General features: G+C 38.7%; 1 protein-coding gene and 1 long non-coding RNA gene across 19 annotated transcripts in view; both read left to right on the forward strand.

The window, feature by feature from the left end:
- The window catches only part of SHLD2 (shieldin complex subunit 2), a 104,791-nt gene extending 94,555 nt beyond the window's left edge, over positions 1-10,236 (forward strand). For 16 of the 18 annotated variants that reach the window (XM_074337216.2, XM_074337221.2, XM_074337226.2 and 13 more), the window contains 3 exons: positions 4,892-5,120; positions 8,350-8,465; positions 9,863-10,236. In XM_074337216.2, the coding sequence (XP_074193317.2) occupies positions 4,892-5,120; positions 8,350-8,465; positions 9,863-10,062 (545 nt within the window). In that variant the 3' untranslated portion in view covers positions 10,063-10,236. Of the gene's footprint in view, positions 1-1,463; positions 1,605-4,891; positions 5,121-7,735; positions 7,842-8,349; positions 8,466-9,862 lie in introns of those variants that run through there. The other 2 variants (XM_088792116.1, XM_074337228.2) reach the window with 2 other exon arrangements.
- Positions 10,237-19,641: 9,405 nt separating this feature from the next.
- LOC109437140 (uncharacterized) lies at positions 19,642-24,417 on the forward strand. The gene is made up of 3 exons (XR_002136203.3): positions 19,642-19,778; positions 22,240-22,309; positions 24,128-24,417. It is a non-coding gene; the product is annotated as an uncharacterized LOC109437140 (long non-coding RNA).

The following is a 24,417-nucleotide window of genomic DNA, read 5'->3' on the forward strand; positions in this document are numbered from 1 at the left end:
TAGTCTTTTTTTTTATCGTTCATAAATACCTAGGAGTTGAATAAATAGCTGGATTATATGGGAAGTGTATGTTTAACTTTTTAATGAAACTACCATACTATTTTCCAAAAAACAGTTGTACCATCTGCAATGATATTATTATTATTACTTGATATTGCTAATTTGTATCTCCTTTTTTTCCCCCCTGATCAATTTGGCTAGAGGTTTATCAATTTTATTGATCTTCTCAAATAACTACCTTTGGGTTTCATTGATTTTTTTTTTTCCTACTGTGTTTCCCCGAAAATAAGAACCAGTCTTATATTAATTTTTGCTCCAAAAGACACATTAGGGTTTATGTTCATGGGCTGTCATCCTGAAAAATCATGCTAGGGCTTATTTTCCGGGTAGGTCGTATTCTTGGGGAAACACGCTATTTTTCTGTTTTCTATTTTATTGATTTCTGGTCTGATCTTTATTATTTCCTTCTGCTTTTTTGGGTTTCACTTTTTCTCATTTATTAAAGTGGAAATTGAGGTCATTGACATGAGGCTTTTCTTTTCTTCCAGTGTAGGCATTTAATGCCAAACATTTCCTTCTAAGTACAGCTTCTGAGTTCTCTATCCCATGCCCTGTGGATTATGAGCTTTTCCATTCTAGCTGGTGGGAAGGGAAACTACATTTTCCCCAGCTTTGTGCAAGCTTCAGGGATTTTTCCCAGAAATCTTTTCAGATGGTTCTTTCTTTGGCATCTGGTCACATCTACTGGTAAACACTCAGTTGAATTCTCCAGGGGAAACCTCTGCAGCTTTCCAGAGCTTTCTGTTTTTGCAGCTCTCGTCTGTCTAGTACCCTGCCCTGAGAACTCTAGCTCTTTTAGCCTCCCGTACTCAAAGCTCTGGTTTCCTCTCTCAACTCGAGGAAACCAGCCAAGCTCTGCCAGGAGACCCCTTTCCTGCACCACAGCCAGGAAATTCTTGTCTATAAGCTGGGGTCATCACCCAGCTCACTTCTTTTTTTCTATTTCTTAAGGATCACTGCCCTTTGTTGCCTGAGATCCGAGGTCTTGAGAATTGTCGTTTCATACATTTTGTTTGGTTTTTCAATTGTTTCAAGTATCGGAACTGTTTATTTATACAACACTTCTGACACAAATATGTGGGTTTTCTTTTTCCATACCAACAACCAGTCCTCCAATTCTCGGATCACCAACTGGGTGTCCCACAGTTCAGTTCAATTCTGACCCTACCTACCTAGAGTCAATGTCAGACTGCATAGGTTTAAGGGCAAAGCCCATAACACTGTCCTCACTTCAGGTGCTAGTCAGAAGTATTAGGTGCCAGGATACCCATGCTTCTGTCTGACATGGCTACACAGTTGGGAACTTCCACCGCCCACCCCCCCTTTCAGGTTCAATAATTTGCTAGAATTGTTCATAGAACCCAGGAACACTTTTTATTGATATTTACCAACTTATTATAAAGGATACAACTCAGGAACAGCCAAATGGAAGACATGCATAGGGGAAGGTGTGGGGGAACGGCGTGGAGCTTCCGTGTCCTCTCTGGGTGCCCCACTCTGTGTTCATCAACCCAGAAGCTTTTGATCAAGGACTCATTATGTAGGTATGATTGGTTAAATCATTGGCCATTGGTGATTAACTCCAACTTTTAGAGGTTGTGGGGTGAGGCTGAAAATTCCAACCCTCAAATTATGCCTTGGTGTTTCTGGTGACCACCCCCATCCTGAACCTCTCTATGGGCCTGGCCCCCAGTCACCAGCCACCAGCCATCTGATGAGCATGCAATAGACACTCTTATCACTCTGGAGATTCCAAGGGTTTGGGGAGCTGTGTGCCAGGGCTAGGGACAAAGACACATATTTGTTTTTTATTATACAAAAAGGTTGGAGCATAAATCTAGTCCCTTACTCTACCTTGGCTGAATGCCAGATTAAAATTTTACAAGTTTTAATTCACATAGGTATGGATATATGTTTTTTTTTTTTTTTTTTAAGATTTTATTGGGGAAGGGGAACAGGACTTTATTGGGGAACAGTATGCACTTCCAGGACTTTTTTCCAAGTCAAGTTGTTGTCCTTTCAATCTTAGTTGTGGAGGGTGCCGTTCAGCTTCAAGTTGTCCTTTCAGTCGTAGTTGTGGAGGGCGCAGCTCAGCTCCAGGTCCAGTTGCTGTTTCTAGTTGCAGGGGGCACAGCCCACCATCCCTTGCGGGAGTCGAACTGGCAACCTCATGGTTGAGAGGACGCACTCCAACCAACTAAGCCATCTGGGAGCTCAGCAGCAGCTCAGTTCAAGGTGCCGTGTTCAATTTTAGTTGCAGGGGGCGCTGCCCACCATCCCTTGCGGGACGCGTGGAATCAAACTGGCAACCTTGTGGTTGAGAGCCCATGCTCCAACCAACTGAGCCATTTGGGAGGCAGCTCAGTTCAAGGTGCCATGTTCAATCTTAGTTGCAGGGGGCACTGCCCACCATCCCTTGCGGGACTAAAGGAATTGAACTGGCAACCTTGTGGTTGAGAGCCCACTGGCCCATGTGGGAATCAAACCGGCAGCCTTCAGAGTTAGGAGCATGGAGTTCTAACCACCTGAGCCATCGGGCCGGCCCTGTATATATGTTTTACAAGATATAATTATAGCCACTAGCATTATTACATCATAAAAGTAAGATAAGGAGAATGCAAGTACAAAACAAAAACAATATGTAACACGTCTCAAAAACCCCAACTTTTAGTGGAATATAGAGCTTTATTCTCAGAAGAATAATTCCATATACCCAGTTCTGCATTGAAGCATTATTAATACTAATAGTTAATTTAAATTTTATATTTCTGAAAGGTAAATACAAGTGATAGAAAATTTACAAATTTTTATACTGTTAAATTTTATACAACTTTCAAAAATGGAAGTAAGTTATTTGTGGCCACAGAAGACTCTAGATTTATGCTACCTGGTGAAGTCTTGGGTAATGTTGTAGTGTCACGTAAGTTCCTAAAACAATTTATATTTGTGTGCCCTCCTTTTTCCCCCCAAAATCCCCACAGGCTTATGGAGCTGGTCACTGTGAGAAGGAAAACCGTAGACAGAAGAGGGGCTACATTTAATTTGGAGTTATGGAGAAGTCAACCCTCTTATCTACTGCTAACACAAAACAGCTACCTGCTGGAATTAAAGACTTAGAATTAGACTTTAAAAGTCAACAACATCATGAATGACAACAAAATAGGTGGTCACAGTTCTGATGACTGATGGTACCAAGAATATAGACAGCCTCGTTGGTTTTGGGGATGAGGCTGGGAATTGGGAGTATTCTTGCAAACCCTGGAGATTTGCTCCCTATTGGGAAACCGTGCAAAAACTTTGTACTGTTGCACTCAATCCCTGGTAGGTTGTGTCCAGAGAGGCCCTTTTAGCCATTTTCATTCTTGTTATGTTCAACTATGAGGGCTGAATTCATAATGTCTATCATTGTTTATGTGTTTTAAGACAGAAATGGAGAGAGCACATGGAAGTACAAGCAATTTTTTCCTAACCTATTCCATAGTTTAATAAAAGGAGGGAGAAAGGGAGATCAACATGGGAGCATTTCCTAAGAGGGTTTGCTCTCTTTACAAAGTGTACAAAAGCCAGAGGGGGAGGAGGCTGTGCCTGACTCCTTGTAAAGCAATGAAGATGCTTACTGAGCATCTCATCCTGCCATCAGCAGAATGCCAGTGCCCAGCAGGCTGTAAGGCCCTTGAAAGCAGAGTCCGCATTTGTAAGGAACTTTTCTTTTAAAGAGGTGTGTAAATTTGCAAAATGTTAGGAGTTATGTTAACATTCTTCTAAAATTATTCAATTCTTTCATTACATAATTTCTTAGTGATTCAACATGTCTGTGGAAAAGTGTGATATAGAGTCTGCAGTAGTTTATCGGGTATGCTGCCCACTACATACTCTTGTTATTCATGTAGGATATATGACATGATTGGAAGAGATGATGAAACAATCTTTAGGCACTAAAAGACTAAAGCAAACAGAAGGACTTAGGAATAGGAAAGTCACCGTTAATGGCACCAGAAAAGAGAATAGGACACCACAATGATGAGTCCTTGACCTGGATTGTATTACCTGCTAAAAGGACGAAGAACAAACTTAAAGGCTTTAAACTGAATATGGAAAGGAAGGGAGAAGAATGCTCAGATAAACTCATCAGCCTCACTAGACAAAGAACTCAGTATACAATAAGACAAAGATAAATTAGGAAAAAAGAATATCTGGTGGGTAATAGATACTTAGTATTTGTTAACATGTGAATTAACATGAGCCACTGAGCATGCCTGAGGTTCCTGGTGAGTCACACTTTTAGTAAATGAGGACGCTCATTGCGCAGCATGAGCATGCATGATGATGGCCAGGAAATCGAAAAAGAAAGTTTAGAAAGAGGATAAGCTAGTGGTATATTATTTGTGGACAAAATAGAGAATAGAATAATTCACCTCCTATTTGGCTTTAGATGGTGATCAATTAAAAAAACAGAATAGAGGGCAAGGAGAGAAGGTATATTAGCCAGTTTCAAGTGTTTGACTGGATTTCTCCTAAAAGAGGGATTAAACTTATTTTGCATGATTCCAGGGGGCAGGGAGAAAGACAACATCCACCTGTTCAGCCAAATTCGCTAAATAAATCTTCACTCTAAGTTGCAGGCAGGTCACCCCTTACATTCCAGTGTTAATACGAGGCCAGAAGTGAGTAAGATTATTTAGGGAAAGAACGAAGAGAAGACCAAGGACAAGACCTTGGGTGTACCCGTTAGTATATGTAACTGTGCATCAACTACGCAATTAACCATGTTTATAAATTAAAGTTATAACTTTGGTCCTCTATAACATTTCTTTTTATTTGTCTCTTGTAGGAGTGATTCTCATCCAAGCCCGGATTTCACAGCTAGTGTTTCCTACTACAGCAGCTCAGAACGTAGTTCTAAATGCTCGCAGTTCTCTGAAGAGCATTTTCTCTTCTCTTCCCAACATTATATATATTGGCTGTGCTAAATGTGGATTAGAACTAGACACAGATGAGAACAAGATCTACAAACAGTGTTTCAGCTGTTTGCCATGTACTAGCAAGAAAACATACTACAGGTGAGGCAACTAATAAGCAAGCCAATTGGATGGAAAATATTTATTTTTATAGAACTTGAAATGACCCCCCCAAATTACACATATCAACTCTTTTCTAATGGGAACTAACTAGAACTAACCCAAGAGAATAAATTTCTCCCCTGAGTGATAATAGCTATTTATGAAAGCAAAAATTGCTCCGTAATCATAACAGGAATGTTTAAAAGCAGTAATTGGGAGATTTTATTGTCTTGAAGCAGCTATACTTAAGAAAATTTTTACCTGTTTATACTTTTAACCAAGATCTAAATAGTTCAGAAGGCATTCACTTTCCCACCTTAATATATAAGTGGAATTTAAAGGTTAAAAGTATTATATGATCTAACCTATGAATTGTGGAAGCAATTAGGTTGGTGCGAAAGTAATTGCGGTTTAAAAGGTTAATGCAAAAAGCACAATTACTTTTGCACCAACCTAATAGTAAAGTGTACCTTTCTGTACCTCTGTCTTCCCAACTTCACATTAGAAATTAAGGATAGTAAATGTTCTATGGTAAAATGGCTAACCAACTCAGTTTAAACTCATTGTTTTTCAAATAACAAATGTTCAAAGTCTTGGATAATCTTTTTACTTTATAAACCACATGGCTTTACAAAATAGCACTCAATTTTAGGACATTTTCATCACCCCCTCCCCCAAAGGTCCCGTACTGAATTATCAGTCACTTTTCCTTCCCCTTTTCTCCATCTCAGCGTTTGGATTGTTCCCACGTTTTGGCTATTATAATTAATACTACTGTGCACATTCATGTACAAATTTTTGTGTGGATGTGTGTCTTCATTACTCTTGGGTATATACTCAAGAGTAGAATTGCTGGGTCATATGGTAAGTCTATGTTTAACCTTTTGAGGAACTGTCAAACTGTTTTCCACAGCTGCTGTACAACTTTACATTTTCACCCACAATGTATGAGGGTTGCAGTTTCCCGACATCCTTGCCAATACTTTTTATTATCTGTTTTTCTTTTGGTTGCTTGTGCTTTTGGTATCATACCTAAGAAAGGTATCATTCCTAAGCCAAGCGCATGAAGATTTCCTCCTATAAATTAGGAAATTTTCTAAAATTCCTTCTAAGAATTTTACGTATAGGTCCATGATTTATTTTGAGTTAATTTTTGTGTATGGTGTATGTGTATAGTTACATTCTTTTGCATGTAACTATCCAGTTGTCCCAGGATTATTTGTTGAAAAGACTAATCTTTCCCCATTGAATCATCCTGGCACCATTGCCAAAAAGCTTCTTGTCTTTTTCTCCCACTAAACTCCGAAGTTCTTCAAGTGAAGGTACCAGATCTGCCTTGGTCACTAGTGTATATACTGTCAATCAATTTTGACCAAGAACTGCAAGGCAAACAAAAGGTTTATTTTAGGGTCTTTTAGGAGTTGCAATTTTGAAGACACAGATTTGGGTAGAAACCCAAATGTGCTCTGAGAGGGGGAAGAAAAGGACAGAATTTATAAAGACAGAAAAGGGGGGCTTCCAGAGGGATTACACAAGTTGCTTTGAAAGAGCTGTGATTGGTGCTGGCAAGCAGACTTACAATATGCTATACATGATTAATTGCTTATGTCTTTTGCTAGGTGAAAGATTTATTTCTTAATAGAGAGTTCAGTGATGCAGTACTAATTCCAGGGACTATATCAGGATGTAGCCATTTGCGTTTTAGCCCAGTTCAAAAGTTCAGTTTCACATGGAGGGTGTGTGTTAGCTCAGCTTCCTGGAGGTCTCCTGACTCCATTTTAAACTGCCCTCTTGACAATATCAACTCCATTTTACTATTTTTCTTTTACAATGCCCAGTACTTAGCACAGTGGATGGTACATAATCACTGTTTAATATGTATTTGTTGAAGTAAAGAATGGAGGAAGAGAGATAGCCTGGGAAAGAGTGTAGAGTGAAAAAGAGGAAAGGACAACATCATATGGGGGAAGGGGGAAGTAGGTTTTTACAGGGAAAATCAGTAGTGTTGTTTTAGCTGTTACACTGAATTCCCCTATATTCATGAGTCTGTTTCTAAATTCTGTTCTCAATTTATTTTTTAAATTTATTTTTAAAAGAGGTAATACATATTGTGATAAAAATGCAAACTATAAAGGAACGGTATAAAAAAAAAAGTAAAAGTCTTTTGCCCCATCCACTCCCTCCACCATCAATGCTATTTTCATGCTTGTTAGAAGTTTTTTTTTGTATTCTTCCAGTAATTTATTATGCTAATACCAGCACACATATATCCCTTTCTTTAAAAGTACATACATAGATAGAATAATATTATTATATTGTTTTGTTCACATTGTTTGTTGCTTAGAGCATATCATGGCGTGCCTTCCCTAATGGCTCTTACAATCTTCCTCGTTCTTTTTCATGCCACATTGCATACCATTGCATGACATACTGAAAATTGTTTATCTAGTTCCCTATTTACTGACACACAAAAGAGTTTTTGTGTGTTCTTTTTAATAAATTTTATTGGAGGCGTATGTTTCTCCAGGGCCCATCAGCTCCCAGTCATTGTCCTTCAATCTAGTTGTGGAGGGCACAGCTCAGCTCCAAATCCAGTCGTTGTTTTCACTCTTTAGTTGCAGGGGGCACAGCCCACCATCCCATGTGGGAATTGAACCAGCAACCTTGTTGTTGAGAACTCATGCTCTAACCAACTGAGCCATCTGGCCATCCCTCTGTAAGGTCAGTGGCAGCTCGTTGTCTTCAATCTAGTTGTGGAGGGTGCAGCTCACTGGCCCATGTGGGAATTGAACTGGCAACCCCGTTGTTCAGAGCTCGCGTTCTAACTAACTGAGCCATCCGGCCGCCCAAAAGAGTTTGTTTTTGATAGGAAAGAACCCAGTAGAAAAGAATAACTTGAAATTGTGATTGTGAAATATGTGGTTATCATCTTTATTTTTGTTTCAAAAAATAATTTACACAACAGTGTAAAATAATGTTTTTTTATATTAGTACCTGAAATTATAAGATGAATATGGAATAAATCTAATTTATTGTTTTATGATTTGAAACTTGTCTTAAAATGCCTTTCTCTTGTTTCTAGGATGTTTCAGAACACGTAGAGTTGCTTTAGAAATTAAAATTAACCCTGCATAAAAACCTAGTGCTTTCTGAAATTATATTGCATTTAAACATATTTTTAAGTTTGAAAATCTTTTTTGAAGGTCATGTGCTATTTACTCTTTTATAGGCCAGCTTTAATGACCATAGTTGATGGAATATATAAGGTTTGCATCCATGTAGGATCAAAGGTCATAGAGAAAATTCTTCTCAACATTTCTCCTGACTGGCTCAACAAAATTATAGGTAAGATATCAACACACCATCAAGAGGTTATTCTTGGTGAAACCATTCATTTCAGGAGCGTATATTGGAACAGAAAGAACACTAGACTGTAAACTGAGGTTTATTTCTGTCAGTATAAAAGTAGAAGGATAATTTAGCTGAGTGAAGCATAAGATTATGCAAGTTGGAGGGTAAGACTTACTCTATGTTTGTCTCAGCACATGAATAGAGGGAAGCAAGCACCTAATCTCTTTTTACTTTAAATTCTCAATTAGTAAGCAAAAACACTAGGACCTTAGCTTTTTAAATTTTATTTATTTATTTATTTATTTATTTATTTATTTATTACCTTAGCTTTTTAAAAATACATTTACTGGAATGACATTGGTTAATAACACTATATAAGTTTCAGGTGTATAATTCTATAATACATAATCTGTGTCTTGCATTGTGTGCTCACCATGCAAAGGTTAGTCTCCTTCCATCACCATATATTTGACACCCTTCACTCTCTTCATCCTCCCTGCATCCCCCTTCCCCTCTGGTAACCACCATACTGTGAGCACCTTAGTTTTATAATAGGTAAGTAAATGAATGTGTGACACAATGACGTGAAGATAGTCTACTGTCAGTGGAGAGGATTTGCAGTATCTTCAGCTATAATGCTAAGTGTAGTCAGTGGCTAAAAACAAAGTGAAGGTAACCCATTTGTCAGGTGATCTAACTCCCTACCTTTCCTCATTAGCCTCAGACTCTAAGCAGACGAGCTAATCTGTTTTCTATTGATTCCTCTGTCTTAATAGTGGATTTTTATTTTATTGCTTTTTTGTATGTTTAGTAATTTTTGCTTGAATGCTGAACATTACATATAGAACAAGACAGACTGAGGTAAACAGGTTTTTACACACACACATACACACACACTCTTGTGTATATATATAAATATCACTATGATAAGAACTGTAGACTGGATAAATATAAGAGTACTTTTCTGATATGGACATACCGTTTTTGTTTAAGGCTTAATTTAGGAAAATGTTAATCTCAGTTCTTTCCTCTATTGTTTTAAGAAGCCAGTAGCTGCGCTATAACAGGACATGCTGTCAGTGTAAATGGCGCATTATTTGTGCCTTCTCTCCATGATCAACAGGAATTGCATGTCATCATTCTAGAGTAACTTCAGCAACCTGTGGCTGTTAGGTTGGTGCAAAAGTAACTGCGGTTTTTGCCATTTTTTAACCTTTTAAACTGCAATTACTTTTGCACCAACTTAATAGAAAGGGAAGGGATAGCAAGAGAAATTTAAACTGGGGGTGGGACTTGAGAAACCAAGGGAAAAAACGAACCCTTCAATGTGTGTGTCTCTGGCCACCTGGAAAGGACAGTGAGAGCTGTGTGTTCATTTGCGTCTTCTTCAGTCCCTTCCTCAGAGATCACCTATGGCCTGGTCGCAGCAGACTTGTTCCACTCCCTGTTGGCAGGGGGCGGGGCGCCTTGTGTAATGAAGATGCAGAGCCTCTTTGTGTTAGATGAAAACAGCTACCCGCTGCAACAAGATTTCTCTCTACTGGACTTTTATCCCTACAATGTAAAGCACGCAACCTGTGCCATGCCCTGAGACTGGATGGAGAAACTGCAGGCACTTCAGGAAAGACTATGGAAATTATTTGTCTTTCGAAACAAATGAATGACAGGACTTCTGCTTAGCATTTTAAAATATATTTTATAAAGAGCTAAATAAATATATTTTATAAAGAGCTAAATATATAAATTAAAACTTTTTTCTAAGAAATTCTATGAGTTTTGTTTGTTTTATTTTCTCCTTTCTTGCTTCTAGTGAAATGATCTAGCAACAAAGGCAATACATTCCTCAGGAATGAAAGGGTCACTTTATACGGTCCCTGCTCCATTCCAGGCAGTGTACCAAGTACTGGGGATACAGACGTAAGACATTTCTTCAGGAATTGCTTTTCTGCTCCACTCACAAACTCTAAGTGCTTTCCTTATTCCTACTTTAATAAGCTATCAACATGAAATGATTTCCTTGCTTTTAACTGTACATGATAATGGATTAGTTTGTATAAGCCTATGTTTAGACAAGCTCAAGGTAAGTATGTCTCTCTATAAAGAACCATTGAAAATGAAGGAAACAAGGTCATCCTTCAACCCATTTTATAAAGGGAGGAAGAGAGTCATATTGTTAGTTCATTTCTAGGATTTGAGTGCCATACTGAATTTACTTACCAACAAACATCTAGCAGTTTGTTCTCTTGTTATGATTATAGAAGCTTGTATAAAATGGTAGTCATCAATGAGGAAATAGGGAGTGGTACTTAACCTGTAAGTTTGGAGTATGCTGAGAGGTAGTAGATTAGTAATATTGCTTGAAAATAACGAAATTTATGATGATATGAACAAGTTTAATTTACTATGTGTGTGTTTTGTTAAATTCTTTTCATTCATTGAAACTGTCTTCTCAAATTCAGGCTTTTTAAAAAAACTTGGCTTCCCTAAAAATGAATCTTAGGAGTTTTGTGATTCTCCCAAAAACAATATGCAAAAATGTGTGTGTGAGAGTGCATACATACAAAAGTATGTTTTTCTGTGGAGTAGGGTCCCTACTTTTCAACAAATCCTCAGAGAGATCTTTGACCAATAAAAGAAAAAAAGGTAGAAACATTTACTTTGTGAGTTAATTCATGGGGAAGATAGGGAGATTAGATCAAATGATTGCTAAGCTTTTATCTGGCAGCTAGTAAGGTGAGTAGAGAAAGATCTGTCCCATTTTGTATCTAGAGATACTGGAATTCAAACAAAATAGTTGGCGCTCATGGATAATACATCTAACGAGTGATGAAACTGGAGCCTGGAGCTGATGTCCTCTAATCCATGTCTTTCAACCATAACCACAGTAGGTGCAAACTCAGAGTTCTGACATAAAAATTTTCCCAATCAGTATAAGTCCATTGAGAGAGCTATTCTCTTAAGTTTACCCTTCTCTGCTTTGTCCCCAAGATGTGGCCTAATCCCTATGTCAACCAAAACAATCTTTTGAAATAGATGGCTCTTCACATCCTATTGGGAAGAAGTCTTTAAGCCATTCTGAGTGAGACAAAGAATACCCGGTCACACCAATATCTCTTCCCAGCCTTTGGTATATATTTCATGGGTTAACGCACATTTCCAGGAACCCTTATTTAGGCTGAAAACTATTGCCTCCTGTTCTGAGGAATCTAACCTATGCCTAGAAATTGCTTAATCGGGATCCTAGCTGTTTTACCTGTCTGAAATATGAGTATATTAAACCTACTCTATGCATTTTCGTTTTAGGGTAGCCTAAGTGTGTCAGCCAGTTCAGCGGTTCTGTATCTGGCAATCGCATGGTAGGCATTTTAGGTAGACCTCATTCTTCATCTCCTGATAGTTCAGCTGACAGGGATGCTCTCCCATCTCAGAGAAACATTGGGACTTGATATTAACTTAGCTTTCCCAAATGTATAGTTTCTCTAACAGCTATTAGAGGCATTCATATGTGCTAAATTTCCTTTTACTTCTTGGGGTTTTTTTTTGGGGGGAGGGGTTCTGATCTTCAAGGGAGATGACAAAATTGGACATGTGATCCATCCTGCAGACACTTGCTGAGTACAACACGAATATAAAGAAGTAAGAAGGCCTGTCTTCAGTGAGTTCATACACAAGCTGGTGAAGAAATATTTTAAACAAAATAATAGTGCTGGGATTAAAGCTGTGTGGAAAAGGCAGAAGAAGTAATAGAACAGGTTTATTAGCACTCTTGGTGGCAAGTGATAAAAACCCAACTCACACTAGCTTGAGCAAAAAGGGGGAGCTATTGGTTCATATAACTGAGGGTGGTACTAGCCTAAAGCACACTTGAATCCTTTGGCTTAAATTGTGTCATCTGGTTGCCCCTAATTCTTTTCCTTTCCTTCCATTTCTCCTGTTTCTCTCCTTGCCCTGTTCTCTCCCCAACTACGTGTTTGTATTTTTCCCCTCTCCTTTCCCTCCTTCATCTTTCCCTCTTTTCTTTTTATCTTTCCCACCTATGGTCACGGAGAAGAGATGACCATAGGAAGCACCATACTTACTTCTTTACAGAAAGAGGCTCTCTTTGCTGATGTCACATAGCAAATTTCATGGAAGAACTCTGATGGACTCTGCTTAGATTACCTGCCCTCCCCCTGTGACCAGGGGTGAGTGGGACACGCATTGAACCACATAGGACAAAAGGAGCCCACCATTAATGAAAAGAGAGCCCTAGGCAGACAAACATGTCTGTGGCCATGGAAGATGCAAGAAGGCTTCAAAGATAAAATATTTAACCTGCATTTTAAAATACGGGAGGTGTTCATAACAACAGAGTGATGGGCATACAATAGCATATTTGGAAAAATGGAACATCTCAAACGGGGCTGAAAAAAATGAATACCATCCCCTACTCCTTGAATGAACAAGTGAGGCATAAGACAGTGCAACCAAGACAATACATTTCTGAAGAAATCTTAACTCACAAAGCAACAGAGGTTTTATCTATAGGTTCAATTTAGTATGTGAAAACATTGATTTGTGCAAAGCACTGAATTACATTTTTTAGTGGACACCAATGACATGACTGAGATGCCATACCAATTCTTCAGCCGTAGAGTATTACTCTGGAATGCTGGGAAACCACAGACAAGTTCTATCATATCGCAAATATTTGAGTTACCATTGTAATTCAGTCTTTGAAATATGGTTTGTTATGAGTTAAAATGAATCTAGAAATTGAATCTAAGAACATTAATGACAAATTTACTATAACACTTCATGTTCTAAAATTCACATTCATTGGGTTTGAAGTAGACCAAAAGAGGGCTTTTATTCCATAATGTTATTGTGAAAAAGTAGACAGTTCTGTAAAGTTTTGATAGATAACTTTCACAGTGGTCATAAAATTTCATCCCCAGAATTCTCCTAAACTTCTGTGATATGAGGCCCTCATTAGACTTATATTCCTTTAGCAGCACAACCTACGTAGGTGACATGGTTTTCTTACAAGAAAATACCTGTAGTTTCTCAGAACAATACAGAATGAAACAGAAAAACTAACCATCCTTACGTCTTTCATTTTAAATGATAAATTTGTATCCTGGCGGGATTCTAGGTGGTGCGATACAGGTCGTGAATCAGAACGATTATAATAAAGTGTTCATCTTTCCTGGGAGTTTAATACTGGCCCCTGTTTTAATGTCAACAGGGAGAGAAATATGTGAATGAAGTTTGCCATCAGTTGTCATTCTGTCTCTGAAGGTCTTGAACCTGGTTCGTTACTAAGAAGTTCATTCCACCTACTTAACGGCTGTATTTACTAAGGGTGACCTCTCTGCTTCCAAGTGGAGGAGGAGGTATGGTCATCTCTTCCTTTCCTCCCACTGCAGCTCCTTGGAGCTGGAGGGAGGGCAAGCATTGGCACTGGGACAACTTCTCCTCATTCCTCCCCCGTTCCCTGATGCCCAGCTCTTCCAGCGAGTGGGGGCAGGGAGGAATGAAGGAAAGGGGCCAAAGGTCTCCTTACAAACCGGCTCCCAATATGGTCTCTGCTGGTCTCTATTTGTCTAGCCCATCCTGCCTACTGATGATGCCTTCTGCGCACCTGGCATCCAACACTCCTTCTGCAGTGCATGCGAGGGTTCTGTGGAGGGCTGAGCTTCTTACACAGTATACGAGTTTCTTGTCATAGGAGATCAAACTCCTGCCTGGTCTCTTCCATCCTTCAACTTTCTCCAAATGTCCCCTCCTCTCCATCCTCATATTTCTCTCTGATTCACTTCACTCCATGCTGAACAAATTCTCTGCATAATCAGACATTAGACAAGCTAATGCCTTATTTACATAATACATAGTACAATTCAGTTTATGTGACATTGTGATCATACTGCCTGGAAAAATCTTACTAAAATGGTGCAGTGGTTATCCTGGGTGGGGAATTAGGGCCTAGTTTTAATTTCTCTTTCATTATTATTTTTATCTGATAGATTGACTAGGAAATTTCCCATAATTTCTAAGGGTACAAATTCCCTATATTAAAAAGACCACTTCTCAAGTATAGCAAAACCTAATATGATTTTGAACTCCACATAATAGATGTAGATACTTCATGGGATGGCAGCCAAGAAACAATGATGCCTCTTCTTTGGGCCATATCTGTTCTATTTAGTTTGATACCTGGGCAAAAATGGAGTAGTCAGAGGGAAAGGATGCCTGACTTAAGCTGGGCTGATCAGATTCTTTTTACCGGGAACTAAAAAAGTTGAGTTAAGATTTACATACAGTAAAACATACAGATCTTAAAACGTACAATTTGCTGGGTTTTGACAAATATATACATTTGTGTAACCAATATCCCAATCAGGATTTGGAACATTTACATCACTTTAAGAATTTCCCTCAATTCTACTTCCAGTCAATTCCCACCCATGATAGGCAACCACTGTTCTAATTTCTATCACCATAGATTAGTTTTAATCTTGAACTTCATATAAATGAAATCATACAGGTTATACTCCTTTGTGACTTGCTTTTTTCACATAACAATATTTTTGAGGTTCATCCAAATGATTATGTGACTCAGTAGTGCATGCTTTCTATTGCTGAGTAGTATACCAATCTATGAATATATTACATGATTTTCCTAATGAAGGTGATTTGGATTGTTTCCATTTGGGGGCTATTATGAACACCTACTACAAACATCTTTTTACAAGTCTTGTTGGACATATGTCTTAATTTTGGAGGGGGGGAATACCTAGGATTGAGCTTGCTGATTTGTAAGATAGGTGTAGATTTAACTTTATAAGAAACTTCCAAACAGTGCCCCAAAGTTGTACAATTTTACATGCTCACAGCTATGTATGAGGATTCCAGTTGTTCTGCATCCTTGTCAACATTTGGAGGTGTCATTCATTTCCAATTTAGCCATTCTACTGAGTGTGAAGTGGATTTCCTGATGACTAAAGATGTTGAGCAACTTTTCACTTGCTTATTTGCTATCTGTACATCTTCACTTGTGAAGTGTCTGCTTCAGTTATTTTTGTACATTTATTTTCTTGAGTTTCTTTTTTTTTTTACTGGTCATATATATGTTTTAGATAAAAATCAGATGTGTATGTGTGTACTATTGATTTTTTTAAGTGTTTTTTTTCAGAATTAGAAATGCCGGCCATATAATTTGAAAAGAAACAGAAATATGTAGTTGTAACAAAAAGTCTTAAATAAATTAAAATGTCACTATTTTGAATGACTAGAATATATACCCAGAAAAATAATCCCAGGAAATCAAACAAAAATATGTCGGTAATACATTTATCACATATTACAGTAATTAAATATAACATAAACTTACCAATTTAAAATGAATAATATAATAATATTCCTATGTACCAATTATATACAGTTCTAAATATAATAAAAATATGCTTACAGATAAATAAAAAACATTAAAGGCTTTACTCAAAGAGAATGATTTTATTTTTTTTTATTTTTTTTAAATTTTATTTTATTAGGTGCACAAGACAAAGCAAAACTTAGACGTTTCTCATTTATATCCCTCACACTGTGTGAACCCCCCTCCCCCCATCCACTATCCCTCTGTACGTTCTCCAAATTAATTTTCAAAACCCCGTGGTCATCTTGTGGTTACCGACTATTTTCTAAACCTCTCACCTTCCCCTTATCCCCACCCCCCCGCCCCTCTAGCAACCCTCAGTTTTTCCTACATGTTTCCAAAACTGTCTCTGATTAGTTCATTCACTTATTCTTTTCTTTCGATTCCACATATAAGTGAGATCATATGGTATTTCTCTTTCTCTGTCTGACTTATTTCACTTAACATAATGTTTTCTAGGTCCATCCATGTTGTTACAAATGGTAAGATTTCTTTCTTCTTTATGGCTGCGTAATACTCCATTGTATAAATGTATCACAGTTTCTTAATCCAGTCATCTACTGATGGGCATTTTGGTTGTTTCCAGGTCTTGACTATTGTGTATAGTGCTGCAATAAACACATGAGTGCATAAAGATTTTTGAATTGGAGTTTTGGATTTCTCCGGATAGACACCTAGGAGTGGGATTGCTGGATCATAAGGTAGTTCCATTTTCAGATTTTTGAGATACCTCCAAACTGTTTTCCATAGTGGCTGCACCAATCTGCATTCCCACCAACAGTGCACCAGCGTTCCCTTTTCTCCACATCCACGCCAGCACTTGTTGTTTGTTGATTTATTGATGATAGCCATCTTGACTGGGGTGAGGTGGTATCTCATTGTGGTTTTTATTTGCATTAAAGAGAATGATTTTAAAACCAAGAAGGAAATAAAAGGAGACAGAAATCAATGAGACATTATACCTGAATCAATTAAACATTATACATGCTCCTGCTGGTTGAAAAGATTTGATATGTAGAGTTGATTTGATATTAACCAAATCCCTGAAGGATGGCACATAGAAGTTGATAAATTGATTTAAAAGTTAATTGAGAAGAATAAAAAGGAATGTGAATACTCTAAAAATCATTGAATTGTATACACTTTAAATGAGTGAATTGAATGGTATGTGAATTATATCTCAATAAAGCTGTTAAAAAAGAATAAACAGAAAATGTTTTTCTAAAGCTGACATTTTAAGAATAAGGTAGGCAAAACAATGAATAAAAAACATGGTCTTGATGTTGATAGTATATTAAGTGAAAAATCATATTAGGAAATAGTATGTAAACTATTTCTGTTTTGTAAAGACATACGTTAAATCAATGGAGAGTGGTCAACAAATTTTAACAATGTTTATCATAAGGAGCTAACAACAACAGTGCATTTTACTTAATGATAAAGTGGGGAAAATTTCTGCAAACGGAAATCAGACAAGGATATCCACTGTTAAAACTTATATCTGATACTTTTCTAGTGTTCCTAGCCAGAGTAATAAAGCAAACAAAGCAAATTTATGTGTATATATATTATATATATATATGGACTGGAACTAAGATATAAAACAATGATTGTGTATAATGAAAGCTCAAAAGAATCTGGAGCTAAATTATTAGAGTTTGTGATTTTAATTGCTGGACATAAAGTCAATATAGGAAAACCAACTTTATGTATAACAGAATTACAAGATAAAAATTTTAAAAACAATTTCATTTACAACAGTATAAGAAAATCAAATGTCTAGGGATAAACTTAATGAAGGATGTGCAAAACCTCTACACATACCACTAGAACTTTTTTTAGAGAAATTAGAGAGGAGCTAAATAAATAGAGGACTCTGTTTTAAAGATGTCAGTTCCCCCTGAACTGACTTACTTATATAAACTCAATGCAATCCCAATAAAAGTCACAACTGGCTTCTCTGGGAGATGGGAGGGACTTAGCAAGCTGATTCTAAAATTTATATGGAAATGCAAAGTGCCCAAATAGCCAACCCACTCTTGAGAAGAAGAACTAGGTTGAAGACTGCAGATGTTGATATTACAAATCAGTAATTAAGACATAGTGGCATTAGTGAAAAGATAGGCAAATTTACTAATGTAACAGAAGGCGCCTAGAAATAAATATGCCAGGGGTGCCAAAAGAATGTATACAAGTGGACACTTTGATCAACGTTGCTCAAGCAGTAGTTCGCTGCAATCAGAAGTGTCTGGATGCTGATGGTCACCACTTTGAACATCTCTTGTAATTGCAGAAGTCAAACGTGACTTGTATTCATCTTTTGTTATCGGTATATATTGAGTATTAGAATTTTAATACAGTTTTCGTTTCTTAAAACGTGTGTATATTTTTTTGGCACCCTCTGTATATGGATGCTTTATTTATTACCTAGGTGGTGCAACAGACCAGTGAGGGAAAGAATAGTCTTTTCAATAAATGGTGCTGGGATAATTGAATATTCTTGTGGAAAAAAAGGAAAGAAACTCGAGCCCAATGTTATAACTTACCTAACCATCTTCAAGTAGATTCTATATCTAAATGTGAAAGGCAAAATAATACAGCTTCTTGAAAGCAGTATAGAATATCTTCATGATCTCAAGTTATGGAAAAACTTCTTAAAAAACAGACACAAAAAGCACTAATATAAAAGATTACTTCATTTGACTGCACTGAAATAAAAAACTTCTGTTTATCAAAAGGAAGCCATAAAATGGGAGGAAATCAACTGAAAATATATTAGTAATTTAAAAAAGAGAATGGTAGAAAACATTTGCAATTCATTCAATCAAAAGAAATTCCTACAAAGCAATAAGAAAACCACAAATAACCCAATAGAAAAATGGGTCCGATCCATGAACAAGTACATCACAAAGGAGGGATGACCAACCTCACTAACAATTAACATAAAAACCATTGTTTGACCGCATTAGTCATCAGGGGAGTACACATTAAATCCACAAGGAGATAATCTCCTTTACAGACAGAAAGGAATCGCTAAAATAAAAAGGCCGTCAATACCAAGGGTTGACGGGGACCCAGAGACATGGGAACTCTCATGCACTGCTGGTGAGAATGTGAATTAGTATGTACATCGCCTTTGGAGAACACTTTGGCTTTATCTAGTAAATTGGAATATATGAAACCCCCTATGACCCAGCAACTCCACTTCTATCTTTATACCCCCACGCCCACCCCCAAAGGTATGATGAATCTCAAAACATCATGTGCATGAAGGAAGCCACACACACAAAAGAATGCTTGCTTTCTGATTCTCTACAAAAACTTTAAACCAAACCAAACCAAACCCAAAACACCTATAGCTTTTAGAGCTGCATAGTTAGGTGGTAGAAGCAAAGAAGTGGTTACCATAAAATCAGGTGAGTGGCTATTTTGGTGGGGAGGCAGAGGTAGTGTTTGGGAGGGGTTACAAGGGAAGACTCTGGGAAGGCTGGATTGCCGATGGTCAATTACCTTGCAGCTCCAAACTCATTCTTCAACACGTGCTCTGCAGACGGAATTCCCTTAAGCGGCTCTCCATCGGAGGTGAGTACGATGCTAAACAGTAGAGGGCGCTAGAGACACAGTGAGGAAGGCAGGTGCTGTTCTTTCTGGTTCCGGTAGCTGTATTTCAGTCACTGTGTGTGCGTGTGTGAAGACACCGGGTGGCTCTCTGCCCTGGCCACACGCCCTGGACTTTCGGTCCCTTGTCCACCTTGTATCCCGGCCCGACCTGTCAATCATGTTCCCATGGCCCTTCTGACGTGGACATCACGCGATGCAAGCCTCTGGGTCCCGTCTGCACCGATGCTCCTACTCCCTCGAATCATCCACCTCCTGGCAGTCGACCTCATAAGGTTTGTTAATCAACAAACTGATAAAAGCATATTCTCAAAAGCAAAGGGCCAACAGGAACCAAATCTGGTCACTTGCGGGATTATACTTCCGCATCGCTGGAGGTGAACATTATTTACATAGAAGGAAGGGGGCCAGGAAAGAAGAGGGGTGAAGGGGAGGGAGACACCGCAGAAAGGTGGGAGAGAGGGAAAAAGAAGGAAGGAAGATAGAGGAGGAAGGAAGGGAGAGAGGGAAGAAGGGAAAAGGAAACAGAGAGGGGGAGGAAATGAGAAACACACAACCTCACTAGCAGGTAAAGGTACATAAAACAGAAGTGGCCTGTCTACTAGGCAGGGAAACAGACCCCAGGCTGTGTGAATGTGACGGCACTACACGTCGTCTCTGTCGTTTTTGAGGTCTTTCTGGCAGTATTTAATAATGACACCATTTTGGGACACCTGGAATCTGCAGTTCCAGCTTCACCACTTCCTTGCTATGGGGGTCTGAGAAATGGCATCCCCTCCCTGACGCTCCCTTTCCTCATTTCTAAATGTGGGATGGGCTCCTCCTGGGCTGCTGTGCAGGTTTAACAAACTGCCTTATAAGGGCTGCACAATTCCCAAGAGCTATTTCCTTTCTTCACATTGAGAGTCATTTCACTCTGAGAAACACACCTCCTGACATACTGGTTAAAAATGGGGAGTGGTAGAGTGATTTGGGCAAATAATTCCACACTTTAAAATTAGGAAAAAGCATAGTAGGCAGAGGGTACAATCTGTCTTCATAATGGCATATTAAATTCATTTAAGAAATATATCCATTATGTTGAAAGAGTCAGGCTTATGGAATGTAATCAGCAAGCTACTTCATCCTGTTTTTCCAGCAACCCATTCAAACTTGCTCTGCTACTCCCTGCCCTTTGGAAAAAATCTAGGGCAAGTCCCATGACTTCTTTGATTACGCTTAGGTAACAATACATTTTTCCTGTAACTTCTCATTACAAAAGCAGGCTGTATTCAGCACTGAAAACGTCCAATTTCATGTAGTAGTCTAAACCTCCAACTTCATTTAAAGGTGAAGCTTCCCCATTCACTCCTCCCTCTCCTTGGCTCTCAGCTGTATGAGGCTGCAACAGGAAATGGGCATGGAGCAATTGTCCTATTTCTCCATTTTGTGCTTCCATTCCTCCTTCCCTGACTTGCTAACAGGGGTTTCTGATCATCCTAGCAGGGGCAGCTAAGGGGTAAGGGAAGGAGGCCACCCAAGGGGCAGGGGAGGTTCAGTAATGAGCTGGAGTAGTCACATGGCTTATTTAAGCGCCTCCTTTGCGTGTGGATCCCTTACTGCAGGGTCCTGTGACCCAGGCTGGCCCCAGAGTGTAGGTTGGCACGCAGCACCGTACCCATCCCCTTTAAAGGTCTTTATTACATTTTCTAAAAATGGAAAGTCTGGAAATTATATTTCCCCAACACTCTTACAAATAGGGCTCCAGGTTGAGTTTGCCAAATGTGAGACTGGAAAGCAGAAAGAAGATAAAACCCATCCTTTTCTTCCTTTAACTCTGGCATTTTTACGAAAGCAGGATGCTGGAGGTGTTTGCAGTAGTTTGGACAAGGACTTCCACAACGAAAAATCAGAAAAAAACATATTGGCAAATACCTCTGATAATTGCAGCCCATAACCACTATGGGGTACCAAATCGGAAGCAGTGGCTTTGAGGCTTGGCAGCAGCTACACTGCAGTGAGGTCTCCTCCTGGTGACTGCACAGCCAGGCACAGGCCCCTGAAATTCCCTAATTCTAGGGAACATTAACATGGTACAATGAATCATCACCCCAATTCTTCACCCTTCCGTGTAACTGTGTCCATGGTCATGTAGCTTTCGCAGTTCACAGAAAGACATAGTTTACTTCCACGTACCTTGAATTTGAACTTGGCCACATGACTTGCTTCAGCCAATGGGATATTAGGCGACATAACACAAGCAGGGGGGTAGAAACGTGTTTGCCCGTCTTCTGCTTTCACCATGAAAAGAGCTTTCCCTGGGTGGCTGCTGCCCCTTTACCCTGTGCTTGGAATGAACAAACATGGAGCAGGCCTATGTGAGGAACTGAGCCTAGCCAGATCCACAGCTCGAAGGTGATTTGCCGAACCTAAAGCAGCCCACACTCAACTGACCCATACATGTATGAGAAATAAGTGCTCATTTTAGTGGAACACTGAGACGTGATGATTCTTTGTTATGCGCCATTATTGCAAAAATAGCTAACTGATACAAGCAACTTTTCCCCTTTTGACTTCATCAGCCTTCTCAAGAATTGTGTAATCAAAATCCCTGTATAAAATCACTTTTAGTTGAGAATTCCATTTCTGGCAAAAAAGTTCTGAGAAAATAATTATTTTTCTGCTTGAGGCAAACTGATATTCATGCCAAGAACAACTAGAAAAGCTGAATAAAATACAGAAAACCTCTTTTTTAAGGTATTAAAGAGCTGCCAAGTTGACAAGCATTTGATGGGCCATGATCTCAGAAGAAGAAAAACACAATGAGGTGAGCTGACATTCTGTGAACCATTTTTCCTTTCAGGAAATTTGCTGATTGTAGGTAAGAGACTGAGAATTTGGGCAGAGGGCCATGGCTAACAGTCAGAAAAGGTAGCAGAGTCTCTGGACCTGGAGAGACAAGAAATTGAAGGTTGAGGTTGCCAAGGCAGCTGGGACTGGAAGAGCCAGGATGTCAGATAGAAGGGAGACACAGAAAAGTAATTCTGACACAGGTTTTTCCCCTTGAAGCATTTGTTAAATTATAAAGCTATGATTTATTAAGCTATGTAGAAAGCCTATAAAATACAGCAGGGTTTTTTTTCTTTTTCTTTGCAATACCATGACACTAAGGAGATAAAAATTGGAGTTAAGGACCCCTAGGGAAAGAAGCCTAGTAAACACACCAGATTCTCATTTAGTAATCCTTGGAAGACTATACTCTAGAAATGGGGGAAACCGTAGGTAGAGATAGAGTCTTACAAAAACTGCAAACTTGACTCCAGTCAGTTCACTACCAGATTGGATTGAAGTGACCTACTCCATTCTATCTGTCTACCAGATGGAGGAATAATGTCTCCTGGAGCCACTGTAATTTATCATAACGGTCAATAATAAATTATCCAGCATACCAAGAAACAGGATTGTAGGGGGAAAACATACAAGATCTGACAATTAAGGTCACGAACTCTCCTAGAAAAAGTGTTACATACCATGTTTTCCCGAAAATAAGACCTAACTGGAAAATAAGCCCTAGCATGATTTTTCAGGATGATATCCCCTGAACATAAGCCCTAATGTGTCTTTTGGAGCAAAACTTAATATAAGACCTGATCTTATTTTCGGGGAACACAGTACCTTATTGCTGAATATCACTATGGTCACCTGCTAAGTACTCCCCTTGGGAAGCTATGCACTGATGCCAGTGCCTAGTCCACCCTTCAAAGCAAGTTTGGAACTCTTTCTGGAATGGCCATCAGAGCTATTGGCATATTACCCTTGATGTTCTGAATGTCATCAAAATGTCTTCCTTTCAATATTTCCTTTATCTTTGGGTAAAGAAAGAAGTCATTGGGGACCAGATCAGGTGAGTCGGGAGGGTGTTCCAATACTGTTATTTGCTCACTGGCTAAAAACTCCCTCACAGACAGTGCCGTGTGAGCTGGTACATTGTCGTGACATAAAAGCCATGAATTGTTGGTGAAAAGTTCAGGTCGTCTAACTTTTTCACGCAGCCTTTTCAGCACTTCCAAATGGTGAACTTGGTTAACTGTTTGTCCAGTTGGCACAAATTCATAATGAATAATCCCTCTGATATCAAAAAAGTTTAGCAACATCGTTGCAATAAGTTTGCACACTTAATTGTCTGACCTCATATACAAAATGTGGATGAAAAAGGTTCTATGGAAAGTCACCTCACTGGGTGATCTGATCATAAATTCCTAATGGCGCAGGTCATGGTGGGCAGTCCCACCCTCGGAATAAAACTTCTGTAGTAAAAGGCTTATCTTTGCCTTAAGCAAGCCCTGTACATTGTTTCTCTGCATCTAGGTTAACACACCTTTGAAATGACAGAGTAATTCTCTTTTTCAGACCCCTCAGAGGCATAACCACCCTCAAAAGGGCACATAATTTTGTTAACTATCCTGTAATCCAATTCCCACCTTGCTTTCTCTCACCTTCATTTAATCTTTCTTAACTTCCCAATGCATAAAAGAAGCTGTAAACTGTCATTCTAGGAAGTTTGTTTATCTCAGTCTGTTGAGCTCTTGCTTCCAGGTGTATCCTCTGTGTGGCTCAAATAAAATTTTATAAAATTTCTTTATAGGTTTGGACGTTCTTACATCAACAACAGTAAAACGGATCCGTCAATGACCCAGATATTGGTGTGACTGACAAAAATAAAGACTTTCATCAAAGAATTAGGATCTACAACAAAGTATCAAATGGAAATGAAGAACTGAAATTAAGAACTGAAAAGTGTTCACAATGGAGGAGGCTTGTGCATATATAGGTTCAAGGGGTATATAGGAAATCTCTATACCTTCCCCACAATTTTGCTGTGAATCAAAAATCCAAACTTACAATCTTATAACAGAAACCAGAAGGGTATTTGTG

The sequence above is a fragment of the Rhinolophus sinicus genome, chromosome 15 (assembly GCF_057876585.1).
Source record: "Rhinolophus sinicus isolate RSI-liver-muscle chromosome 15, RSI-T2T, whole genome shotgun sequence".
Taxonomy (NCBI): domain Eukaryota; kingdom Metazoa; phylum Chordata; class Mammalia; order Chiroptera; family Rhinolophidae; genus Rhinolophus; species Rhinolophus sinicus.